Genomic DNA, 26,454 nt, shown 5'->3' with positions numbered 1-26,454 from the left:
TCGTAAAACACCCCCCCCCCCCCCCCCCGCTGTCGTAAACCTCTCCTCACGGGGGTCCCTCACCCACCCCGAACCCCCAAAACCGCCCCAAATCCCCCCCAAAACGAGGCGGAGGTAAAACGACAGAGAGACACACACACAGGGCTGCAGATTTCTGTATTAGTACAAAACATCGCGTCACACGCGGACGGCACCCGCCCCTGCTTCCCACTCCCCTCCATGGCGGGGGGATCCGGACTGGGAGCCCGCGGAGCGGCCCCAGGGATCATCGGGATCTGCCCCGAAGGAAAGCCAAGGGCAAGCTGGCCCTGCCGCAGGACATCCAAAAATAGCGACGCTGGGGCACGACAACAACACAAGTCACGGTCAGTGTCCATCCAACACCCCGCACGCCTCAAAATAAAAACACGGACAGGCCCAACACGCTCCCAGGTGGCTGCCCCAGTCTCCATCTGAAACGTGGGAGGGGTGAGGAAACGGGATTCGTACAAAAAAATCCCATTTTTGTGTACAAATAAGCTGCTTCGACTCTGCTTTTCCTGCATTTCTGAAAAATGAACCTGCCACCTCTGCCCTGCCTGTTTGGTATTTGCAGAAGCATTTATATCCCCAGATGGTGGTTTTTTTGTTTGTTTTTTTTTTTTTTTTTTTAATCATCCTGTCTGACACTGACATCCCTAGCTGCAGTTAACACAGTTCTTAGTTTTCCACGGGACAATGGCAGCTATGCTCATCTGATGTATTAATACCACATGGAAAACCTTCAGTTCCTCAAAAGTCAGGCTTTCAGAGTTAAAATAACTTCTGAATACCAGCAGAAAGTACTTAAAAAGAAAAAAAAAAAAAAAGAAAAAATTAAGCATCTCCTTTTGGTCATAGAGCAGAAAACTCCTGTTTTGCCACCATGCAGTATTGGCTCCAGAGTAAATAAGCCTGGTGGATTGAACTACAGACCTTCAAAAACATCTGATCTACTGCTGAAGAGCCACCCCTCTCCAAATCCCCAAAGTGGATTCCCAAAGGAAAAGGTAATTCCACAGGCTCCAGGCATCCCTGTCCAGCTGCAAGCACAAACCCTGCACCAACTGCAACAAAAAGCATCACTGGGAGCAGTGTGGTGTCGCTCATCTTCCTATGATGATGGGTGCTGGAGAGACACTAGTTCGGAAAAAAACAGTCTAAAAAAAAAATATCTAAAGTGCTTAAGGCAATTCTTCATATCCCCATTTACTAAAGACAACTGGACTAAATGTTAGCAGCAAAAATTTGACATCTGTGCAAACTATTATATAACAAATCCATCTTTTTAAGGGTAAAATGTCAACATGTTAAGGTTCACCTAGGACATGAGTTAAACCAAAACTTGCAAGTCACAAGTCACAGTATGAAACACTTCCAAGCTGTCCTCTAAACTAACTGTTAAAAGAAAATTACATTTTTACATTGGTGCATATCAAATTCACCTTGCAGGTTACACTACAACTTGCTAAAAAGAGGAAAAAAAAAACAAACAAAAAAAACCAACTGCATAATTTGAATGGTCTTGTGGAGGGCTGAATAATACTCATGGTTCTCACAACACATTAGCTGTTTGTAAACATCCCCTTTCTTTCCACAGAGGGAAATTTAAGAGGAACTGCAGCTGAACACCTATGATCAAGACAAGTGATGAGGATGAATGGTGATGAGGAGGTGCCAGTCTGTCCTGGTGCCTGGGCACCATATCCCCGGACTAGAACTGGCTGCAAAACTGAGTTTGTAGCATTTATCCCCAAGAACTCCTAGTCAGGTGTCCATTGCAGTAAAATGGAAAGAGAAAAGGTTTTACACAGAGTACTTGCATAACAATAACATCTGCAGATAAATGTGTGAAGCAGATTCAAACACTGTTGACCAAGAACCACGTCACTTCTGAGCATCTTTGTCCCAAAGCCCAAGCAACAGAACACGCAGAAGAAGGTACACTTAAACTGGGAGAACTAGTTTGTACTTTCCTCTGCAAAAAGAGATTACAAGTTCACAATGCAAATAATTAATAAATGCTCAAGTTCCCGATACAAAATAAACATTTAGGGCTCAGCCAACCTGTCAACTTCATGATTCCTCAAGAAAAATAACACTTTCCAGAACAGGTAATTACATTTCCTTGCTAATTTTTAACTTTTTCACTGAACATCATAGCCAGTTTATTAGAAGGTGTCTCAAGGAATTTCTCCTTCTCTTGAGAAATTGTGATGGACAGAAAGGAGCCATTGGTAATATTGAGGTTTAACACGATTAGATGTTTATGGTTCTATGGGCTAAAGGATATACAGAAGGAAAATATATTGGCCTAGCAGCAAATGAGCCAAATCATTATGGACTGTGAATTTATAGCAGTTTTCAGGTGATACCAGCAAACAATCTTCATTAGGAAACACCTGATTCAAGAATGTACCTGAAAACTATTTATAGGCTCCTCGGCTTGATTAGAGGGAAGAAAGCAGATTAAAAAAGCCTGTAATAACCTAGTAATTCCCACTGACAAGCTGGGATTTTTCCACGAAGAATATAACATGATTTTTTTTTTTTCTTTTTTTAGCTCTCCCATTACTATGAATCATTTGACTACTGTTTTACTAGCCTTGCAAATGGGGGTCAAGGCAGTGGAACATCTCTACGTAATTTTCTAATGTAATTAGAATGCAATTAATGTAATGGTGACAAACAGGAGCCAATATCAATACACATGGTTTTAAAAAGGAGTTACCCATGGAAAATAGGAAGATTTTATACCACTAGGGGAAATAATCACAGCCTGCTCTTACTGTCTCTTCATACCAGGCCCAGACATTCTTGTAATATCCTTCTGAAACCATGCTGCTGTGGTATTTTGCCAGGCTAGGCCAGCAAATCAGTCTGTTTTCAAAATGCATCTCAGAAATCACAAATTCTAATGGGAAGCCTAGTAATAATTAAATACATAGTTAAGTAATTTGCATTAGGAGAGCTAAAAAATTGTATTTGCTATATTCTTCATAGAAGAATACTATTTATAACAAAATTAATATTCAAGTCTGTAACAAAATGCTTGAATACAGTATTAGAAAAGTACATAGTAACAGCTCTTGGCTTTTTTTCTTTTATTTTTTTTTTAATAGGCAACAGTTCAGCTTTCTGACATTTTTCTGGATTCCCAATACTGGTTCCTAACACTTTAGCCCCAAAACCTTTGCACTATCAGTACCTGGGCCCTAAACAGCAGAGGGTAGCAAACCCAGTAAAATCCAATGCTCACAAGCTTCTGTGAGTAATAGCTACACAGAGAAACAAAAACATTCAGCAGGAGAAGTTTTAAACAGACATTACTAGGCAACATTATTTAGGCTGCTTGTTGAACCACCCAATCCATTTTCGCTCTTCTGAAGAGTTTTCACAGCACTTGGCACCTGCAATCCAGTCGTCACTGTGAGCCCACCACACCAGATCTAGGGGGGAAAAGAAAAAAATCTGCATTATGGACCAAACACCTCTCTCTCCTCCCATCCCACAATTAACTAGCACAAATACAGCTGCGTGTCCTCTGTCACAGCCCTCTGTAAAATATTCCAATCACAGACAAGCTGATTTTTAAGTTCATGAAGTCTAAGATACTTCACATACTGTGATTCATAACTAAGTTTATAACAAAGACCTAGCACTCAAATCACTTGCTCCTAACTAGAAAAATTCTTTGAAGGCAAACGTGCCAGCAGCAAGTAAAGTGACAATGAAAAGCAACTCTCACTATGCTCCAGTGCCTTGAAGCAGTGCTTATTTTTGTCATGTCATGCTATAATTATGCCAGCATAAACATATTACAAAAAAAAAAAAAAATTAAGAAGCTTAAGGGGCAGGTGTCAGCAACTTCTATTCTGCACATGAAAGAATGCTGTACTTTCATTATTATAAATAAGCTTGAGAGCTGTAATTAAGTAGTTTGTCATTTTCACTTGTCCTGTTCAGTCAGTAAGGCTGTAGTCACTCTGTGAGGGGCTGGCTGTGTGAGGTGCAGAAGGACAGCCCGAATTTTGGCAAGCAACAGTTTCCCCAGATGACTTGGGAACTGAATTTACATGAGTCAGCCTTTGCTGTGCTAAGGAATGGCTAACACATGTATCCCAGTAGTTCTGAAGCTGTTCTTTTCCCCCTGTGCTGAAAAGGATCAGCAAGGCAAATAAACAGCCCTGAAAAAATCTAGACCTGTTAAAATCCCAGGCCTACACACACTGCTCCCAAAGCACGATGCACTTGATGGCACCTTACAACACAGCTGAGGCCTCCCAAATTAGCTTAACTAATTACTTAAATAATTAAAGGAAAACTAATAGTAACTAATCTTTCCCCTGTGTGTTTTGGGCAAGGTTTGAGCCTTCAACACTGCAGTAAGTTGCTGCCTATTATCTTAGAGCAACAAAAAAGGTTGTGCAGGGCACTGAACTGACTGGCAAGAAAATCCTACTGAGCTTTTAAAGATGTGAAAGGTGGAGACTTTATTTCCCACTGGAAAGCATCAGGAGCTGTTTTGTCCCATGACACCTGCTCTGATGGCTCAGAGCATCCTGGACTCCATCAGTTCAGATCACCTATTGTAGTGGACTTATCAGCCACTGCAATGTGCTGTTAATTTCATACACACAAATTTAATGACTTCTGTTTACACAGCTGAGACATCCAGGTGCAGAGTCCTGCTGGGGTGCCACTGTAAGCATACACAAAATCTAAAAGAGAACAGTTAAACACTTTTAAAAATTACTAGTCAGCCAAACAAAGTGTTTGGAGTTTCCTTCTTTAAAAAAAAAAAAAAAAAAAACAAAACCAAAAATAAACAATTAAAACTGAATTCAGTGCTAGAAATGGCAAGATTTTATAGATACTGACCATGAAGCCTGGTAGCAATGGTTGGGTAAACTTTGTTCTGAAGGTGTGTAACAATGCCTTTGAGCTTGCATTATAAAATGAAAGCTGACCTAAGGGAGAGAGAAAGACAGAGAACAAGTTGAAATTCAGCTTAAAGGTAGATCAAGATGCAGTTGCTGTCTAACTTGTACCAAAAAATTGATTCTTTTCCAGGACACACTAAGTGCAGCCCTCAAGAGTGAAAATTCACTATTTTCACTCAATTTCAGTAGCTCTGTCACACAGACAACTCTGTCATTTGACATGACAAGCACTTAGGGGCTGTGTTGTCACGAAAGACTGGATCAGTCTGAAAGTAATGCACTTCCTCAGCCTTGGACTGCTCCAGCTCAACAGAAATAGTAACTAACTCTTTTTACTAAATCTCCTAAGGAGAAATTTACCTCCATCAAAGTCACAGTACACTCCTATTCTGTCTGGGACAGGTATATCTAGAGTCTTTGCTTTATTGTTATGCTTTGCTGAGAAGGTGGTTTGCAGCCAGTTGTTGATATGGATGCACCAGCTGGAATTAGTCTTTCCCAGCTGGTCAAACTTCCCCGGGTTTCTGTATGTTACTCCCACGCTGTAGGATTTGCAGTCCTTCTGGGCTCTCACTTCCCAGTAATGCTGTCCACTTTCAACAGCAGTGTCTCCTAACAACAGAAATACATTTAATTACAACTCAGTGTAGTTAATTACAACTGAGTGTACCTTACAGTGCTGCCTTCCTAACAGGCACCAGTGATGTCTTCTCTATTTCGTTTTAAGACAAAGAAATCTGAACCATAAGGAACAAGAAAACTGTACAATAGAATATAAATATAAAACAGAATAATAAGAGTGCATTTAGCTACACTCATTACAATGAGATACATTTAACACCAATTTATGTTTAAAAGCCGTGCATGCCAGTCACTAAGAGCTTTGTAATACAAAGCAGAGCTGAAAACACAAAATTCTGGTGTTACATGGATGAACTGCTCCAGGCAGGACAATGTTGAGTACACAGCCTTAAACAATAACAAACTTTCCCTCTGATTCTTGCCTGGTCTGCCCTTTCCTAACAGAGCAAACAAGCTCAGCTCACCCAGCACTGTGTAGGATTCACCAGCAAAGCGATCCCGGCTGCCCCTCGCTGAGGCCCTTGGGCTGTTAGTGGATCTCTTGGGAGATGCCGTGTTGCTTCTGAAGGAGAGATCAACCACTCAAAACCTGGGCATGGCCACAGAAGTGCACACTCAGGTGTCCCTGAGCCCATCAGGTGCAAGAGACACACACAAAAACACTCTAGAAAGGACACATTAGTTGATGCCTCTAACAGCATGCATGCACAACAGCTGAGAGGGAAGAGGTGACAGAAGAAAACATACAGAATGTTGTAAAAAAACAAGTTCAGAGGCAGCTGAGAATGGAAACAGAGGGGGGGAAAAGCAGATGTGTGGCACATGGTTTGAATGAAACACTTTAGGATGAAGAATATTCTAATGAGTAATCAGTTGTATAAAAGAATTATTTTAACCTAATGAGGTTTTCAAACTTTTTTTAACCTCGGTTAGGCCCTCAGAAATAATTACCAATAATTTAACCATTAAACTGAGTGAGGGCTATTTGCAATATTCCTCAGTAGACAGAGAATCACATCTGCTTACTACTTTAAAGGGAATCAGCAGCAAAGAATTCTAACTTCTCAGAAATATCTGTACAGTTTTACAGTTTAATTTCATTGACAAAAACCCCCAAAAAGTACAAGGTCAGTCTCTGAAATACACTTGAGAAGTAATTTTTAATTTCTCATCCTCTGGAGACTATCACACATTGGCCTTGGAAGAATATCACCTACAGAAGAGTTTTCTCTCCAGCTGCTCCTTCAGCTACTATTTGCTAAAGCTACTTACTACTTTTACGTCCATTAATACAGTGAAGTTCAGCTTGTTTTCTTTCCAATTCATTCTTTATTCTCAAAAAGCATGTCCCTTTTTCCTACCGTCACCACAAAAATAAAATCACATGGGAATCAAAAGCTAAGTGATACTAAGCTGCCAGATGTAGGTATGCTAAAATCTAGCTCCTGACCAAGTTTTTTTTATTCCATTTACAGAAGCCTACAAAAAAAATCAGTGATGAAAAAGCTGTTTACTTGAGCATCACTATTTAGCATGTAACAGAAGACAACTATGATTCCAAACTGCTCACAAGAGATACACAAGGGGGTTTAGTGTACATTGTACAGGTGCACCACATCAAGTGCTTTTGGATTTTGTAAATATGGGGGATGCTGCAGTTTACTTACCAAAGGAAAAAGTTAGCAAGTGATAGCATGAAAAAAAAAAATAGCAAAGCCAAGAATTAAAGCATAATTTCAGAGGAAGGCACTCTGCAGATTCCAACCTGCTTCACGGGCATCAGATATCATCCACTCACATTCCCAACAAATGCTGCTGAAAATTTTCTATTAGACCTAGTACAAATGGGCTATGCAGAAAGCAATGTAGCAATGTGGCCATTTAGAGAATCACAATCAGAAAAATGGAGGCACTTTGCGAGAATTTTCACAAGGTTAAGAAAGCATTAAAAGCTTCTTGGTGTCATTTACTTTGCTCAAGTCTGTAAATGGCCACTGCATGTGCTTTGTCCTCTCAAAATTTAATAGCCTTTATCAGTTCAGAAAATTACATTGACCATTTGACATAAAAGCTGCAAAAAACCAGTTGCTCAGTTTTTCCTCCACAGTGCTTACATCTCCCTTCCAATGGAAGGCAGCAAATTTCATAGCACAAATTCAGTTTTGTGCCTGTTTTTCAGTAGAACACAGTCTTTATTAGCCAGTAACTGACACATTTCGTCCAATATTCAGTGGCCAGATATTCTTGTCTCATGGTTTAGATTTGTTGCCTGCAGTACTGCAATTAATCCAAACTTCCTCACCCATTTCAGAATATACTCCAATCAACATGCATTCTCTTCTGGAGAAGAAAGGTCAAGAAAGGAGATCAGAAATTGAGAGGCTTTTTTATGGTCCAATAAATGAAAGATAATTGAGAATTTTGTTGCCATTGCATATTCTCAACTCTTCAAAACTGCACTTTTTTTGTTTAAAGTAACTATACCACAATTTTTTCCCCCACCTCCCATGGAGCCAGCTCCAAATTTCCTTTCTAACTCAGACATCCCACAGATGTTTTCAGGTGGGAATAAAAGCCTCCTACAAGAACCAAGCTCATCTAAATCCCCTGCTAAACAAGCTCAGTCTGAGATGCAAAATTGAACATGTGACCATGTCCTTCTAGCAAAGCAGAGACAAGAACTGGGGGAGTTCTCTACTGATAGCTACAAAGAGAGACCAAGGTGTAAAATTCCCTGAGCTGAGCAGGTAGGAGCATCTCCAAGACATTTTTTTAAACTTAATTTAGCACAAATTGCTATAATTTGTGTAGTAGAACAATTGAAACTGAATTACTTCAAGAGCTTATTTTGCTTTTTACAAAAGCTTTGCTTTACTTCTGATTTCAAATCAGAGATAGATCCACCTGATAGATGAATAACAGGGGACTAAAACCTGTAAGAAATTAGGATCCTGGGCATTTCTTTTGGTCCCACAACTTCTAAACCAGCAAAAGAGAGCAAGATATCAAAAATAGGAAAAGCAATTTCTTAAAAAGGTATTTTACTAAAAAAACCAATGAAAATATGTGAAACCAGAAAAACACAACTGCACAAAGAATAGGAGAATATTTTACCTTACTTTACATCTCAACAAAAAAAGATTTCTTAGTCAAACTCTTGGTTCTGCAATTGGAATGGCCATGAAGCTTTTAACATATGCTTCACCCTCTTCAAACATGTAAAAACACTTACTTCTTACCCTCTGATGTCTAGTAACAACTACAGCACAAGTTCAGAAGCAAAGAGGTTTCTGAAGTTCAGAAATAAGCACCAAAAATATTTTAAAGTTCTCAGAAAGGAGATCTTTATCATATTTGTAAAAAATTTGCCAAAGGGTTAAGAAAGCATCAATATGTCTCTAAGTAACAGGGATCTTTGGATCAACATTAAAATACACGATGCCCTTCCAGCCATTGCAAATCAAGTTTCATACACATTAGGATGGAATCCTTCCAGAAAGACTCTCTTCCAGTCACTGGAGAATATATCATCTCTATGAATCCAAATTAAACTGCAAAATAACTTCTAAATGCACATGTGCACTGTTACTGATAAAGGCTATTAGATTTGTTTCTCATGACATCAAGCAAAGGAAAGTAGCATAGATTCCCAACAAAACTAGGTGCTAGATCCTAGGAATAAGAGGTACATTATCACCTTCTATTGCTCTTCAGCAGAGGATTCTGGCCACTGTCGACAGAAATAAGTAGTCATTAAAGAACTGTTCTATCACTACAGTAAATTATCCCCAGTTTTAAAATGCTAATAGAAGTTATTCTATCACACTTTGGGCAATATATGCCTGTGGAGAATATATTTGTTCATAAATTATCTCAAACTATGTGACTATGGAAAGTGAATGAACCGTGCCTGAGGGAGTAGCCATTTGTGTGGACCCAATCTCACAGAGCATTCCCAAAGCCCAACAGGTGAGGCACAGACTGGGAGTGGGGATGTGGGCTCTGCACAGACCCAGCTGAACACCAGGCTCACAGCCCTCCAGGTGAGGGAAATCCACACAGCAGGACAGGCTGGGGGACACCCAAGGGAAGAACAGCTCTGCAGAAAAGCCACTGAGAGTTTGGGAAGTAGAAGCTGGGAACAACAGTGCCCTGTGCCGTCCTGGCAGAGGTGGACAGCCATACCCAGCCTGTAGCCCCAGCACAGTGACCAGGAGCCCAAGGCAAGTGAGTTCTCCTGTCCTTTTGACACCTGTGTCCAGGTCTGGGGTCCTCAAATTTACACCCTGACATAGCAGAGCAAGTCTGTGGAGAGCCAACACCACAGTTAAGGTCTGGGGCACAGAAAGACAATGGGGTTTGCTCTGCCTGAGGAAGACAAGAACCAGTTGCTGTCTTTAAGGTTAGCAGGAAGGAGAGCAGAGAAGATCAAGCCAGGCTGTCCTCACAGGGGTCAGATGGCTGAGAAGCACCTGGGAGTCACTGCACCACAGGGGATTCCAGTCAGGTACCAGGATATTCCTCCCCTCCCAAAAAAGTGGCCTGGAACAGAGGGCTAGGAAGTTAACACATTCCACATCCACATATTCTTCATCCTTGGAAATATTCAAGGCTCAGCCACAATAGGCAGAGTTAAACATTCTTCCAACAGTGTTTATCCAATGACTCAGAACAGCAGACATCTAACAAATCTACCAAGAGCTCTGCTGAAGTTAAGTGCTCTTCCTGGATGAAATCAGTATGTTTAGAGCTGCCACATCCACAATAGTTATGTTTCATTATCCGTTACCTTTTGCTGTCTCTTTTGTTTTATTGGCACTTTTTCCCTCCTCCAATGAGAGTTTGAGATAAATTCAGACATCACCTATATACAGTACCAGTTTTATTTAACTTCCTCTTTCTCAAAAAGGCAAGGCAGTCAGCTCTTCCCTTATTTTTTTATAGCAGAAATGCTGTCTATTGACCAGAATTGACCTGCAACACTAGTAAACACAGAATTACATCAGCTGCCTGTTCACATTTACCTTATCTACTGCCCTGGCCTTATGTGGCAAAGTTTTCGTACCAGGAGAAGAAGAAGCCATAGAGGAGGTGAGTGAGCAGCTGGTGAGTAGCCAAGGTCAGTCCATCACAACTACACCTTAGCTCAGTACGCTGAATGATACCCTAACAAATGCATTTTTAAAATAAATAAATATTATTTAACAATTATGACACAATTCTAGCCTCTGCATCAGTGTGGCAGAGGAAGGGAAATAAAAAAATTAAAATTTCTTCCAGAGAAACATTTCTGAATGAAAATTCCTCTCATGTCCCACTGTCCCCAAGTTCTATAATTCACCCCTGCCCTCCTTCCTTTAACTGCCAGATGAGATATGCCAGACACTTACAAACAGAGTTCTTACCTGTTTTTATTTTCCTTCCCTTTTATTTTTTCTTGGCCTTTGCCTCCAGTAGGATCCCATTCAACGTAGGTGTCTTCAACTTTCAAGTTCAGATGAGATGAAGTACTGTCCAAACTGAAGACAAATGCTGGTCAAAACAAAAGAGAAAACAGTGAAATGGTATAATGGTTATTCAGAGAAATGATAGAAGCAGTAGTAAAATTGTCCCAGAGTTTTATTGAGCATAATGAAAATTTGATTCCAGTCTGACACTTGGAATCAAAAAAACTAATACAACAGACTGAATTTCCTAAATATATTTACAGACTGTTATATAAACATCCTGATGTCATCAGATATTACAGTTTGACCCTGAAAGAACATATATTTGAGATTTTTAAGAGCTCCAAAATGGACAAGTGTAAACAACAGTCAGGTTAAGCATATGGACAAGGAACTTGACTTTCTCTGGGTTGATTATTAAAGAAAGTGAACTAAGTGCTCACCCAGGAATAATGAAAATAATATGGGAAGCATGGTAACTGCCTGGACAATCAAAACCAGAATTACTTTTCTGGTACTGGACTAGGGAATTATGTGGCTATTAAACAGACACTATGTCTCTGACAATGACTGTTGCTTAAGAGTATTAAAATAATTATAGAAAAGTTACCAGGATGCCCATCAGCTCATTCAAATTCTAAACAGCTTTATTCTTACAAAATAACATTCAAAAGGAAGATAATTTATCCTTGTATATATTATATAGTTTATACCAGTCATTTTGCCCTTTATACCAGGCCTGGATGTAAATCAAACCTCAGGATCACTCTCTCACCTTAATAGCCAAGATTTGTGTTCTGTCACAAAACATCCCTTCCAAGAAATTTCTCTTTCAGTTTATTCACAGAATGTTAGGAAGCCACTCTAACAATTCTCAGATCAACTAACATCACGACTGTACACCTTAGGCAATTGGAAGTGCCAGCTTTTTAAATATTGACAGTGAAGAGAAACTGCAGCTACAAAGTCAAGAAAACCCTTTCCAGCAACTTCTATTTACAGAATCCTGTCTGCCACTAATAACAGGATAATCACACCAACTGTTTAGATGCCCAAAGAGTCACCCACAACATTCATCCTTCTTCTTGCTGTATGTTGGCATCATGCAGCAGCACATGGGACTGTCACTCCACGGTTCAAAGCAACCAATGCCAAGCTTTTGGAGAAAGTGACACTAACTGCCCCATTTTTTTCAGGGTCTGGATGCCAAAAGGGCAGCTCTGTGCCAATAAGCTTCTTAATCCTTTACAGTTGTTTCTCCTTCCACTTAGGAAGTGTTTCAGCAGGGCTCATGCAGAAGCAGACTGAGCATAACAGGTTCATGTATGAAGGCAAAGAAGTTTAAGTGCAGGATTTTCACCACAGATAAGGTTCAGGAGTTTTTCAAACTTTACCTTTGGTTTCCAGAGTCACGGGGTCAGAGTATTCACCTGCCACAGCTTTGTTGCAAGCCTGTACTCTAAGGTTCATGTATTTTGTATCAAATCTCAGACCTACAAAGCAAATGTTTACAAACTTGAAGATGTGTTCATTACTGATGACTCCTACAAGACTAAGATCTACCCCCATGTAGCTGCCTTTCATTTATCTCAATCTGCAAAAAACATGCCTGAATGCTAGTGTGAACTTCATTTAACACACAACTTTTGATAGAACCTCAGAGTCAAAATAAAAGACAGAACTGTTACTGTACAAAGCACCCGTGACTGATGTGCTATAATGGCAGCTTCATTACATGCAGAAAAATGGGCATTTTGCAAAACTTACAAGCATAAAGAGTTATATCAGTATTCTTGGGTTTCAAGTATAAAAATCCTTTACCTGATAATGTGTACTGAGTAGCTTTAATGTAGTCAACCAGCTCCCAATGCTGCTCCCCTTTTAGTCGAGGGAGCCCATCAAAGTTGGTTTTCCTATACTCCAGCACAAAATGATCAATTCTGCTGTCCTCCTCAGGCATTCTCCACGATATGGTTATGCAGTTGTCAGCAACCAGACAAGCTGCTACATCTATCTCTGGAGCTTTAGGGACTGCAGAAGGACAAGCACACAGGTCAGTTTGAAAAAGAGAAGGCTAGAGTGGAGTGGACTTAAAAATATGAACCTACAGGAAGAACACCAAGAAGCAAACTTCTGCTTCTATGTCTGTGGAAGGTAAGTTCAGCTGCACCCCTCACACAGCATCACTTATAATTATTTTCATCACTACAGACACTAATATTTTGCACTAGTTTCTCTTCTTCTTTTCCTTTCTTTTCATCCCTTTGCCTTGAAAGGAGGGGGAAATAGTTCCTAAGGTCCACTAAAGACTGAAGTTTTGTTTATAGGCAACAGAATTCTACTTCCATGAAATCAAAGAGCACTTAAGTCTGTCGAAAAAAAGTTTTGAAAAATAAGGCATTTACATACTATTTGTAGAGTCTAAAGGACATGCAAGGAAGACTTTTGCTGCAGGAAATGAAAAAGAAGTTTTATTGTTTTCAGTTTGAACTTTTGGTGTCTGAGTAATTTGGAAGTACAGCACTACAGTAGAAAAAGCAAGACTGATATCCAGTCAATTTTCCTGTTAACAAATCAGAGGCCTATTTCAAATTCCTATATATTTAACAAGGAAAAATGTATAAAAGTCACACTAAATAATACCTTTATCTAGATGCAAAACTTTTCTCACACATGCTGTTAGATCTTTGCACTCCCAGTGCTGTTAAACACATGCATTGTGAAATCCAGGACAGTGATTGACACCCAGAGTCCAAGACTAGAAGGTGAATTTCTGCCTGGACACTGCCAGATGACCACTAGGAATAACAGTGGTCATTTACTACACCTGCTACCACATACTGTATCTGCAACACATGGGGCAGAAATGAAAACTGATGCTGCCAAGTCCTTAACAGATTTGGGTTCGTGACCTAGAGATGAAACAACTTTACATCTCTGCCAGCAGTGCTCTTGTCAATATATTCTCAGTAACAGCCAAGGGCAAAGTGTTTTAAATTGGAAAGCAATAGGATTAAAAAGGCATGAAAGATACACACTGGTCTAATGCACCCAAGTTTGCTATCAAACAGGAACAGATGGATTAATACACAATTTGTAATATGGAAGTATCACTGTATAGTGGACTGTCCCTCACCTGTATTTCAGACTATGTCACCCCTCCTGTAAGCAATGTGTAAATTTACAGTTTCACACGTAACACTCCTGCACATGAACAGGACTTTGGGGTGTCACTCAGAATCAAGCTGGCATGGACAGTCCTAAGAAACCTCAGGTAACTTCACAGAGTACAGAGGAACTGACAACTCATGAAAAAACATGGTCCAGAAGACTCACTCTCACTTCTGAAACCAAAGCTGTTTTCCAAAATGGTGCCTTGAGTAGAAATTAACACAATAAAACTAGGAAACTGTCATCCTCAAGGTATCCAATTTAACATACAATGAGTAAGAATGAGTTTAGCTACTCTGAAAAATTTGCTAATTAGGGTGCGAGAGGCGCAATTTTCTTTTGTTTGGTTGGTTTAAATGTAGCAAGCTGTTGCAAGCTGTAGCAACAAAATAAACTCACTGGATATGGTTTTTACCTGGCAAAAACTTCACAGCTTGTAGCATCCTCTTTTCCAAGGCAAAGTCCACCATCATATGAGTCATACTGTCACTGACTTTTGGTTTCAGAGAGAGGCGGAATGCTGAAGCCACTGTGACGCTGAAGCCAAGAAAGCAGCATTAGCAAAATGTATTTCCCATTGTCAAGTCCTATATCCCATTTTCCAAAACAGCAGACAATCTCTATCACTGACGTCAAACCACCGATCAAAGGTTAGAACATTTTTCTAACACATAATTGTTTACCATTTAGCACACTCAAAATAGAAAGTTTTGCTAATGTGACTGGTTCAGAATAATGGTGTGAGCTACCAGCTGTTCCATATTACTAAGCAAATAAGTACCAAGGAGATGACTAGAGATGAGTTTAAAACTCTCAACTAGTGACAAAAATACCTGGATAAGAAACAAAACAAAATTCACATCACTTGACGTAAATCCAGCAAGTATGAAAAGTTTGAAGTAGTGAAGACTCAGGATCACGTTTATGCATTTCTAAACAAGATGATGATGATGATACTATATCTATCTATTACCTTATCAGGGGATTAAGAGATTTTTCAAGCTGTGAATTAGAACATGCAAGCACCAGACCAATTTTACAAGATATACTAAACACTGAAGGACCTTAATTCAACTAAAAAAAGAAATGCAGGGTCCTGCAGCTGGGCAGGAATAACCCCCAGCACCAGCACAACCAGCTCTGCAGGTCCTGGGGGACAAAGAGCTGTCCCTGAGCCAGCAGAGTGTCCTGGGGACAAGGAGGCCAAGGGCATCCTGGAGTGCCCTTGGAGGGCATTGCCAGCAGGTCAGGGAGGGATCCTGCCCCTCTGCCCAGCCCTGGAGGCACCTCTGGAGGGCCGTGTCCAGCTCTGGATCCTCAGGACAGAAGGGACACAGAGCTCCTGGAGAGGGGCCAGCCAAGGCTGTGGGGGTGAGGAAGAGCCTGGGGCATCTCCCTCACCAGGAAAGGCTGGGGGAGCTGGGGCTGCTCAGCCTGGAGAGGAGCCCCAGCTGAGAGGGGCCTCAGCCCTGGGTGTCCCTGTCTGCAGGGAGGGACAGAGCAGGGCCCAGGCTCTGCTCTGTAGGGACAACGGGACAAGAGGAGTGGGCAGGGACTGATCCCAGGAAATTCCAGCTGGACATGAGGCAGAACTCCTTCCCTGGGCAGTGACCAAGCCCTGAACAGACTGCAAGAGAGGCTGTGGAGTTTCTCTTCACTGGAAATATTCCAGAACCTGGACACAGCCCTGTGCCACATGCTCTGGGGTCACCCTGCTGGAGCAGGAACATTAGGGGAGATGACCCACTGTGGTCCCTTCCAACCTGACCCATCCTGGGATTCTGTGAAGCACAGCTCCCATTTTCACTCCTGAAATCTTAGCTGAATACTATTATGAACGGCCCCAAGACATTTTTGTACTCCAACTACACTACCAAAAAATCCCAATAAAAAACAAGACTCTCATGTAATTCTCTAACTCTGAAGATACCAAGCCATGAAGCAGATTTTGAGTAACATTGATTCAGACAGCAGAGAGATCCCAACCCCTCCTTTAAAAAAAAGACTCAACTACAAAGTAATATATATGCCACAAAAGTCAACTGCCAAGACCTGAATCCATTTTACACCCACTGATGTGTGGCACCTTTAGAGCACCTAATACATATTCCTTCCTGCACTCCACCAGTATGTAAGAGAGGTTGTATGCTAACCACAGATACATCAAAAAACATTGAAAGACAAAAAATCTGGTAGTGTGGAAGGAAGAGGAAATGTGAAGTTTAATATCAAAGATATATGCAAGTCAGGAGTGATGAGCTTTGCAATTTTGGGGTATGAGACAATTATGAGACTGAGCTGAACATCACGAAAGACAATTCAATTGATTTGCCAAGAAAAAGCTCACGCTCTGAAATTCAGCATGGGCTGCCTAGCACATCAGTGCTCAGCCAGATGGGTAGAGAAAATCTCCCCTTAAGGAAGAATAATCCTCTCATTAGCAGCAAGAGAACACCAGGGAACAGTGGGCTTCAGACAACTTTTTAACTTCTGCTCAAACACCAGTCTTGGACAGAGAACCCCAAAAGATGTGGTGATAATTTCAAATTTCAGAATAATTTCAAGAAGCCAGAGGAGGATACTTATTACTGACAAAAAATACTAAAGAGTCCCATCACTGACACTATCCACTCTCCCTCTGATCTCTTAAGGATACTAAATCTTTACCTCTGGAAAAGCAAAGATTAAATTAAACTCTAACAATTACTCATTTTACTCCAAAGTTCAGAGAATTTAGTAAATCAGAGCCTTCAGTGAAAACTCTGAACATTGAAAGCCAACCTATTTGGTCCAAAAAGGCAACAGCATCCTGTGAGATGCTTCTCAAAATATTATGCACATCACAGAAGCTCTTCTGAACCAAAAGGTCATACTCTTGGAATAGAGTTAACATTCTTCCAAGTGAAGAAAATGGCCTTAGTATTGATTTTGATACAGCCAAGTTTTGCTTTTTAAACAATTGTTCAAAGAAAAGCTACCAGAAATAATTTCATAGTACTAGTGTCACCAGAAGTATTTAAACAGCTACAAGACTTTTTACATTTTGAACAAAAATTAGCTAGCAAAAGTCTTTAAGTACTTGAAAAACAAAAAAAAACAACAAGATTCTCTCACAACTAAAAGGGGCAGAGTCAGCTTGAAACATCATTAAATTGCAGCCATGAGGTATTAATAGTAAGTTTATTAACAATAATAATTAATGATATACATATATATTCAAAGACAATAATTGCAGCTGAGGCAGAGCTCCATTTCCCTGCATCAAAAATATCTTTTTATTTAAAGTTACAGAAAGCCAGGAAAAACCATACTACGTGAGCAGCACGGAAGTTTGTTGTTCCCTCTCAGAAGCTGTGATAACTAACACTTAGAAAAGAGTCAATGAATTTGATTAAAGCTGACTATGGCCCTTTTGCAGTCAATGCATTTTCAAGGATAAGATTAATTCAAAGACACAAAAGTGATAGATTTTGTACTGTACCTATCTTTGATCTGTCTGGCAGCCTTGATGCATGTCAGGGAGAAGAGAGAGAAAGTAGTTAGTATTTCCATGCAAGTATCAATGGCAGTAACATGCAAGAAAGCCAAGAACAATCTCAGCTGCATTGCTCAGATTTGAAGTTCAAAATGAGTTTAACATTTTCCTCAAAACAAACTGCCCTGTGAAGCATGTTAATAGCATGGGTTAGCACAGCAACACTGTAACATCTGGTGGGGAAAAAAACTGATTTCCAGAACCACACCAAACCAATTCCAAATTACGCAACTTTCTGAGCGTGACTTTGTATTTTCAGATTTCTCTTAATCAGTTAGATTTACTCTCCATGGCTTTTAAAAAGAGCTACAGAACCAAGCCATTAACATTTAACTGCCATGATATTTTCTGTGAAACTAGGTGCTTATTTGTGACATTAACCATGCCTGACTTGCTGAACTACACACCCTGGATGGATGCCCTGAGCAATAAGAAAAAAACAGGACTTAGTCTAACTTTTGCTCCAAAAGCTAGAAAGTGTTGCTGGAAAAGTATAATTAAACTCTCTCTGTATATCGGCATTCAAAAATAACAGCACGTAGCTCTTCTCAAATAATAGGACTGAAGCAGATGCAGAAGTGATGACATTTAAAAGACAAATATCAACTGGTATGTTGAAAGACAAAAATCTCTCTCCTTCACCAAAAGGAGCTGCAAACCTAAGACAAAAGATTATTGCTGAAGTAGTGAGGGCTTGGTTGTGTCTGCTGAAGCCTTACTTCAACACTGCTCCTTGATCCAGTTGCTCATTCAGCTGAATTATTTTCCCTTTCAAAGAGACAAGAATCATCAGGCAGATTCCCTGAGTTTGAAGTAAAAAGTAGAGAACTTCCCAATTTTTCACTAAATAAATATCTCATTGAGAAAAATAAATAGGAAATCAGGAAATTAGGAAATCAGGCTGTCCCTGCTACAAAATTGCTTATATATTCCCAAAATGGGAAGCAGGAGAAAACCAAACCAAGTGTTTAGAAATAATTTAGCTTAAGAGGTAGCTTTGCTTTACCTCAAAACAAAGTTACTGTAGGAATTACTGACTGATTTTCCTACATGGCATAAAACAGAGATACTTCCCAACAAAATCTCTGAGTTTCACCTCCATGTCTTGTAAAATATGAGATAGCCAGGCCTCAATATCTTCTGCAAGACACTTCCAGCTTAACTTCACTGACTTTATATTGTTTCCAGGCTACTGACAGAGCAGGATCAGCCCATCCCACAGGAGCTGCCCAGCAGTGCCTGATCACATCCTACCTAAACACTGAATCCTCCTGCAATTTGCCACTTATGTTCTTTTGACTTCCAGGTAAATCAACTCCAAGAATAAAGCCACAAAAATATAACATAGGGAAAAAAAATTAAAATAATCTTATGCTAGTTGCTCCTGAACTGATTTACTGGAATATCCAAGGAAAATTTGTGAATGTACAAGAGTCAGGGCTTGAGATGCCTCTTCAGGAACATTGGCTACTCGTACCAGGAGAGCAATACAATTAGCTGCCTAATAGCCAAGGCAATATTACCTTAAAATGTCATCCCCAAGTGTACAAGTGTAATACCAGTATCAAATCCTACATATTAGAGCTCACTGAATTGGATTTCAGTATCTTAATCTTCAGACTCCAAATCTGAAGAGGTTTTCCCCCAGCAAATGCTCAGACAGCTTTCCTTGGTGTGTTTGATTAGAAAAAAAAAGCATTAGAGAAATCTGAAATAGAACAACTTCCAAGAAAGTCAAAGCTACATTTTGCACAGAGTTCAAGAGCCAAATTAATGTCTTGCTACAAGGCAGAAAGGACAGCTCCAGCTGAAGAAAAATACTGTTTAGGAATTGGTGCTCTTAGAGGCAAATAAATCAAAGCTAACACCCAGAAAGCACGACAGCACACAAACATGCAGCCAAAGGTAAAACTGACACAGGAAGACAGCTTTCCCCCTCACTCTTTTAAACTGATTTGTGTCCTTGTTCCCGTTAAAATGTACAGAGAAAAAAAAAGTAATTGGGCCTTGGATTTGGCGTGGCTGATCCCACTGCTACCAGCAGGATTACTGCAGCAAGCATGACTGTACTGATTCAGTGGATATGGGGAACTGTTGCCTTAATTCGCAAGTATATTCTTCCAGTTAGATACATGTTATTTCACCCTCCCTTTCTGGGGTCATTGTGCAAGTTTGCTTAACAATGACAGTTGTCCAGGAGAAGGCACTGTATTCCCTTCCTGTCACCCTAAACAAGAAAAAAACCAACTTGTTTTATCAGAAATTGCATAAAAATTCAGGACTATGATGTTTAACTTGGCTTTTCAGCAGAGCAGTATTTTTATATGCCTGTCTATCCTCACTCTAAGTACAGCTGGTAAGTTTACAGTGTCCAGGAGAGTAATGCAAAGGACATTTCAAATCGAGACAGAAGTCAACACCTGTCTCACACACATCCAGTCAATGTTTTCTACCTCTAAGAGTTCCACAGGGTTCTTTATGTCCAGCGACTGCACAGCAAGTTCCAGCAGCTCTTCTGAGCTCTCCAGGGCACGGCTGCACTGGCTCAGCTGATCCTGGAGCAAAAACAGAAAGAATAATGTGATGTATTCCCACCAAAACAGCAGTTTGTGAGGCACCAGTCCTAGGAACTCCACAGATTTGTTATGCATTTGTGACTGCTTATTCCCTTATATAACCAAGGCCCCTGACAGTGCCCTCACTTCACTGTGCTTGACAAGTGCACAGTGATACTTGGCACATCCCACAACTCCAAGGGGGTGAAAGCTGAAGTCTGACTTAAAAGCCAGATTTAATTTCAATGTCCTCTTTCCCCCAGCTTCAGGGTTTCAGAAAGCAGAGAAATAAACACTTATATGCATGTGCACTACAATTTCTATTTACAGGACTGCACTTCATCACTGAATGACTGTGTAGCAATAGCCTTGAAAAAGATGGTGACTTTACCAGCTCTGGAACTGTCACAAGACAATCCTGAAAATCAATATTGCTGTGTAACAAATGGGGATAGCATAACAGGAACAGAGGAAGTTTTAAAGTGCTTCTTTGCAGCTGCAAAATTTTTTCAGGAGGAGTTATTTATTTACCTGCAGAGCTTGAATTTTACGAGCTTCTTCTTGCTGAATAGTGTTGGCCATGCTCCCCTTCATCTCATGTAGGACCGAGTACAGACCATCAAACTCCTCATCCAGCTCACTGATGGCATTAGAGGAGTTTACCTGAGAGGAGAATTGAAAATGCTGTTTACACTGGAAATAATGCCAAGAAACTGAAGGTCACAGAATTCCCTACACACGTTTTGCCATGACCATTGGATACCTTGTGACAGCTTCTCAGCTTATCAAAAAGGGAAAAAATATTAGGAATGATCTAACAGTCTCCTAACTTGCACAAAACCAGCACACTTTGGCAACTTTGTTCCATGCCAAAAGCCTTGATTTTCCTCACACAATTGCATATGGATTGCTAGATGTTTGGAAGGAGGATGTTGCCCAGTTCCAAATAAAAATATTTCATTTAATGCTAAAAACTGCACTCAAGAAGGCAGTTTAAAGATTTTCTGGATAATTTCCATTTCTGCAGCCAACCTGACTCAGCTTTAGGATGAAACAACCTTTGGCTGATTGACAGGCTGAAGGAACCTAAACCTCATCCTCATGCAGATGATCTAACAAAATCTAACTCTAAACTTGAGCCCAACAATTTGAAACTGGTGAAAACAGAAAGAACTTTCTCTCAAGTATCATCTTCCAGTCTGCCAAACAGAGCAGAAATCTGAAAATACAAACTATTTCCCACTAATGGGGGACTCAGATCTTGCATCAGATTAAAGATTATCTTTCCCACACAAAGGAGGTTCTACAAAGCCTCTTCACACAAAATACAAGGCCACCATACCTGTCATCTAGAGACAGACTTAAAAAATAAAATGTTTTTCTATCTAGTTCCAACATGAAGATGTATTTTGAACTGGATTCTCACAGCCCATCCCTTAGACACTACACAGAGTTTGAGACTAACAAAAGTGCAAAGGTGCCCCCCTCTCAGATACAAGCTATGAACCTTAAAATACCTGAACATTTGATATTGTATGGTTCAGCATATCAATGAAGTTGTGAATTTCATCATTTTTGTTCACTAGAGTACTGACAATCCTTTGCAGAGTCTCCTAGAATTACAAAAAAACAAGTGAGAGAAGTTGTAAAAAATTGTCTTGCAATTTTTTTTTCAAATCATCACCATTTAAACATGGATGAAAATTCATCACAGACATTCCAGCTGCAGCAAATTCAGTTCTGACAGGATCAGAAAAGGCATTTTTCCAGTTCAGTGAAAGAATATTAAACCTCTAGGAAGCATTCCACCAAATTAAAGATCTCCAGGTGTTAGTCTGAGAGAAATCAAGAACCTGCTTTAAGATACCCCACTGTTTGACATGTTTTTCTACATTAGTGACCTGCACCAAAATATTCACTGGCACCACAGCTCCTCCAGATGACAAAACACATGCTTGTGCAGCCAAACAGAGAACCATAAAAGAAAATTTTTAAAGCTGGTAAAAGGAAACCTAGAAAAAAGCTGATATCTCCTTGTGTCAAAAGAAGCTACTGTCAAATAACCACGCTGACAGTTTATTCTACATGCAGAATAAATCTGTAAAAGTGATTTGTAAACTTATTCTACAAGTGGGAAAGTATTTTGGGTGAGTAATTTCTATATTCCAATTAAAAGTGACCTCAAAGAGGAAAGCTTACTGACAGCAGGGAAAGAAAACCAAGGTTATTTCAGTGATGTGCACTCCAGCTGTTAAAAAAGCAGTAGATTCAGCTTACAAAACACATACCAAGCCAGAAAAACTATTAAAGTACATCAGAACTTATTTTAAATTAAATAAGACCACCAAGTCTAATTTTGTTGAGCAGCTAGTCACATAGTCTAAGAATTGGACAAAAACACATCAATCCTTGGTATTTAATAAAATTAAGTCAAGTTGTATTGTTCAAGAATTTTAAGTAAAGTTGTATCATTAAAGCATATCAGGATATGTAAACAAAAATAAAGGATAACATGAGGAGTTAACTAAGAATTTTCTGTAGTTTAACTCAGGCTGGCTGATAAGAAGTTTTAGAAGCAAATCTAACTTTAAAAAGACATGTAAACATTGTCTTGATTGATACCTTATTAATCAGCTGATCCAGAGTTTCAAATGCTCATCTTAATGTTGTTACTTGATAAAATTTAGAAAACCAAGGCACAGGGAGATAACGCCTTGGAAACAGCCAGACCACCAAAAGTCCCTCCCAGAAGCAGTTTCTCAATGACCATGTATTACACAGACCACATTCGTTTGCTAAAACCAAGAAAAATGTTTTATTGTTTCACAACACCCACAGTGAACCTCAACACTACACCAGATTTTTTAAAGAACTCCTCCACTAGCCCTAAGCTGTGCTCCTTCCTCTTTCCCCCGACACCTCCCCGGGCAGTTGCCAACAAATCTGCAATGAGATATTTATGGGTACTCCAGCCCCTGCCTGTTTAATAGTGCCATACTCAGGAAGTTAAACCACAAGTAGAATTAACAAATTTTAGTGCTTTTACCACAGGTGTCGGATGGTGTTGCACACAGAGGTAACAGAACAGACAGCAGTGACTCAGGTCTGGGCTCTGGAGGAACAGAAACAACACCTTGGCTTCTCACAGAAAACAGAGGCACAGAAAATCTTGACCACTTCATTACCGAGCCTGCTCCTCGCCTGGCGAAAACTGAGCATGTTTGAAGGCAGTTTTGTACGCATCAGAATGCCAGATGAATAGCCATTGTCCAGCCGGCGGCTTCTGCATTCACCACTGACCAGAGGCAATTGTTTCCACAGGCCAGATAGCCTGGAGATAAGCCTTAGATCCTATGAGCACAACTGTCAATTTGGATGAACGCGGAAAACCCACAATCCTCTTTCAGCGCGGATCTTAGGGCTTACTCAGCCGCAGCACATGGGGGAAAAGTGTTCTTGTGTGCAGTGCTGAACAGTGCTGCTCGATTTTATAGCTACATCCTGGTTAAAGGGGAGTACCTACATGCGAGGAACATTTAAAAGGCCTTCACACAGCCAAACGCACGGCAGCAATTGCAAACCAGCTGTTAAAGAAGATTTTCACCTAAAGTTACAGTTAGCTGACTAAATGTGGGTTGGTATTGCTCTTTTTAAGTAAGCTAGCAATTTCTCTGTTACGAAACTCAACCAGGTTTGGTGAAAATTTAATGAGTTTGAATGCTCTTTAAAAGTACCCACCAACACTAGAGGGAATTTTTCTAAAGCACCAATTCACAAGCCACCAGAACAACAAAGGCAGCTTTTAGGAACCACTATCTTACTCTATTTTCCAACATAATTTTCTCTTCACTAATAAGCAATAAATAGATTTCCTTCCAGACATACCGTACATGCCAAATTAAAAACATGCTCCAATATTTCCATTTCTTCCTTTAAGGGGAATTTATGAAAAGCCAATCTAATTTAATGGAAAAAAGGCTTCTAGAAAAATTACCAATGTAAGCAGCAGATGAGGCCTAGGTTCTACATCATTTTATAGAAGAATTTCAACAGTACTAAGCCCAGTAAAGTTTCTTGGTATTTCTGCACTAAAGGACATTTAATTCAACTGCCCACTGATGAATGCATTTCACAGAATTTGCAATTCCATATTTCACAGAATTCTCGTACAACCAATTTCCTTTGAGCTTTCTCTCTGACCTCCCTATGTGAGGTCAGTTTCAAATAGATTTTCAAAGCATTATGAAATGTTTATTACAGAGGTAATTTTTGCTGCTGCCAGTGAGCCTCATGATGCTTCTCCCTTTTGTGTCCTAATTTTCCTCTCTGAATCTGATGCACTTAGCTAGGGCAAAAAAGAAAAACAACCCAAACATGCCACTGGAAAAGCAAGAGTGTAGATGAGCAAAGGATGAAGAGTAAAAAAGGATAGGAAAAATAAAAGGAAGCCCTACATAACATGTAGTTTGTAGTCTTGCCAGGTGGATAAAAACAGAATACCCACCTTTGAAAGTGAGTAACTAACACGACATGGCACCTCTCGAAGCAGACAGGCACCTCATAAAAACTAAACTTTGATAAATTCAACAAACACAGCAATGCTGCATTAGAAACAAGTTACAAAGTTGCCCAAGATCATACTGAAGGCTCAAGAGCTGACTGCAGGCAGAACAGCTTCTGAAACAGTCCTGGCTCTAGAACAAAATCATGAGACATTATAACCTTCATATCCAGATCAAATTTCAAGGAGGTCATGCTTACTTAGCTTCCATTAATTTAAACTCCTGCACTTGTCAACACAGTGAGGCTGCCAGAGTTTGAAGAACTTCATACAGTACAGGTGACATTACCAAATTAACCCTTGGCAGAGAAGCTACTGTAAAACACAAGATCCACTGCAGTTTTACTGCTGCATTCAGAACCTCTGGGATTCAAATATGATCAATGACCCCACTCAGAAACATCCACCTGGAGGACACACAACAGGGCACTCCTCATTTACGCTTCCCCCAGAGGGACAAATCTCACACAGAGCAGGCAGACAGACCCAAACTGACAGTTTCTAGCAGAAACACACCTTTTATGGCATTTCACATCTCACACTCCAAAGCACACCTTCAGAGACGTCAGCATAAGTATGATTTATGTAAAGTAAGTTATATGGAATTACGGTGTTTTGTGATTCAGGGTGTTGCTTGCTCGGGATGAGGAGCTGGATTTGCTGAAGGTTTGGGCTGCCAGCTGTGAACTCACAGCAAGCTCTGTATCTGACTGGGATACAGTTAATTTCCTCAGTAACTTCCCAGTAACTCCTACAGCGCTGGGGCTTGGCTTTAGCAAGAGAAAACCACTGTGAATTTCTGTAATTTACAGTAAATTTCAGATCTGTCAATTTCATTATCAGCACCAAATTACTCAGCCCACACACACACAGACCCGTTCCCAAGGTGAGGAAAGCACGGCATCCACAGAACACAGAGGATGCCCTTCTGCACTGAGGGACTGGAAGCCAAGAGGCTGAGCCACAACTTTCTGCACAGCAATATCTGTTCAGGAAAGCCCCAGCGCTTGGGTGGGCTCATCTCTGCCCTTCAGTGAGATCCCCGAGGGATCTGATGGCAAGAAATGGAAGGAAGGAATTACAGGGCAGCAACCACAACGAAAAAAAAAAAAAAAACAAACAATCCCCAACAAAACCCTTTTATGCATTAGTTCCCTTCAACACTAGATGACATCAACAGCACACAGAAGGGCTTACGCACGCACCATAATTACTTATGACAGGAATACACAGAATGAAAGAGCTCCACAACCGCTGCAGCACTTCATTCCAGAACGGCGAAACAGCCAGGGCTGGAAAACATCAACCCAATCCCTGCGGCAGAGCAGGCTCACAGCGGAATGTCTCCAGAAGGAGGGAGCCACACCCAGCAGGAAGCGGACTCGGGATCCCCCACAACTCCGCCAGCAGCATCCCCGCACCGCGCCGCTGCCCTCCCGCACCGCGCCTCTCCCCAGGCCGAGCGCCGGGGAGCGCCGGGGAAGCGCCGGGGAAACGCCCCTCCGGCCTCCCGTGCGGCCCGCAGCCCCTGCCCCGCGGGGACTCACCCGCTCCTCGTCCATGTCTGCGGCTCGGCGCGGCCGGGCCGGCGGAGCGGGGCCGCGAGGAGCGGGGCCGCCGCGCCCGCGGGATGAGCGCCCGC

General features: G+C 40.7%; 1 protein-coding gene across 6 annotated transcripts; it reads right to left on the bottom strand.

The window, feature by feature from the left end:
• Positions 1–137: 137 nt before the first annotated feature.
• On the bottom strand, positions 138–26,454 carry FSD1L (fibronectin type III and SPRY domain containing 1 like). 6 transcript variants are annotated; one of them, XM_036402750.1, is made up of 14 exons: positions 26,360–26,454; positions 21,769–21,864; positions 20,783–20,914; positions 20,150–20,251; positions 17,643–17,665; positions 14,577–14,698; positions 12,812–13,021; positions 12,385–12,483; positions 10,949–11,075; positions 9,241–9,273; positions 6,008–6,105; positions 5,322–5,573; positions 4,900–4,988; positions 138–3,467 (listed from the first exon to the last, which is right to left on the bottom strand). In XM_036402750.1, exons 1-14 carry the CDS (start codon positions 26,372–26,374, stop codon positions 3,348–3,350), a joined length of 1,518 nt encoding a protein of 505 aa, XP_036258643.1. In that variant the 5' UTR covers positions 26,375–26,454; the 3' UTR covers positions 138–3,347. The 6 variants fall into 6 exon arrangements, with proteins under 6 accessions (XP_036258643.1, XP_054373802.1, XP_036258644.1 ...); XM_054517827.1 differs by having other exon boundaries at positions 6,008–6,102; XM_036402751.1 differs by lacking the exon at positions 26,360–26,454 and adding an exon at positions 26,018–26,052.

Source organism: Molothrus ater, chromosome Z (genome assembly GCF_012460135.2).
Source record: "Molothrus ater isolate BHLD 08-10-18 breed brown headed cowbird chromosome Z, BPBGC_Mater_1.1, whole genome shotgun sequence".
Taxonomy (NCBI): domain Eukaryota; kingdom Metazoa; phylum Chordata; class Aves; order Passeriformes; family Icteridae; genus Molothrus; species Molothrus ater.
Note: the sequence above shows the minus strand (reverse complement) of the source record. Positions and strands in the feature narration are given on the sequence as shown.

What these genes read in the sequence shown, in the direction of transcription:
- FSD1L (XM_036402750.1), bottom strand. An exon ending in ATACAATATCAAATGTTCAG is followed by an intron (nt 20,915 to 21,768) that starts GTATTTTAAGGT and finishes TTCTCCTCTCAG; the next exon opens with GTAAACTCCTCTAATGCCAT. An exon ending in CTGCTGAAGAGCAATAGAAG is followed by an intron (nt 6,106 to 9,240) that starts GTGATAATGTAC and finishes TCTCTCCTTCAG; the next exon opens with AAGCAACACGGCATCTCCCA.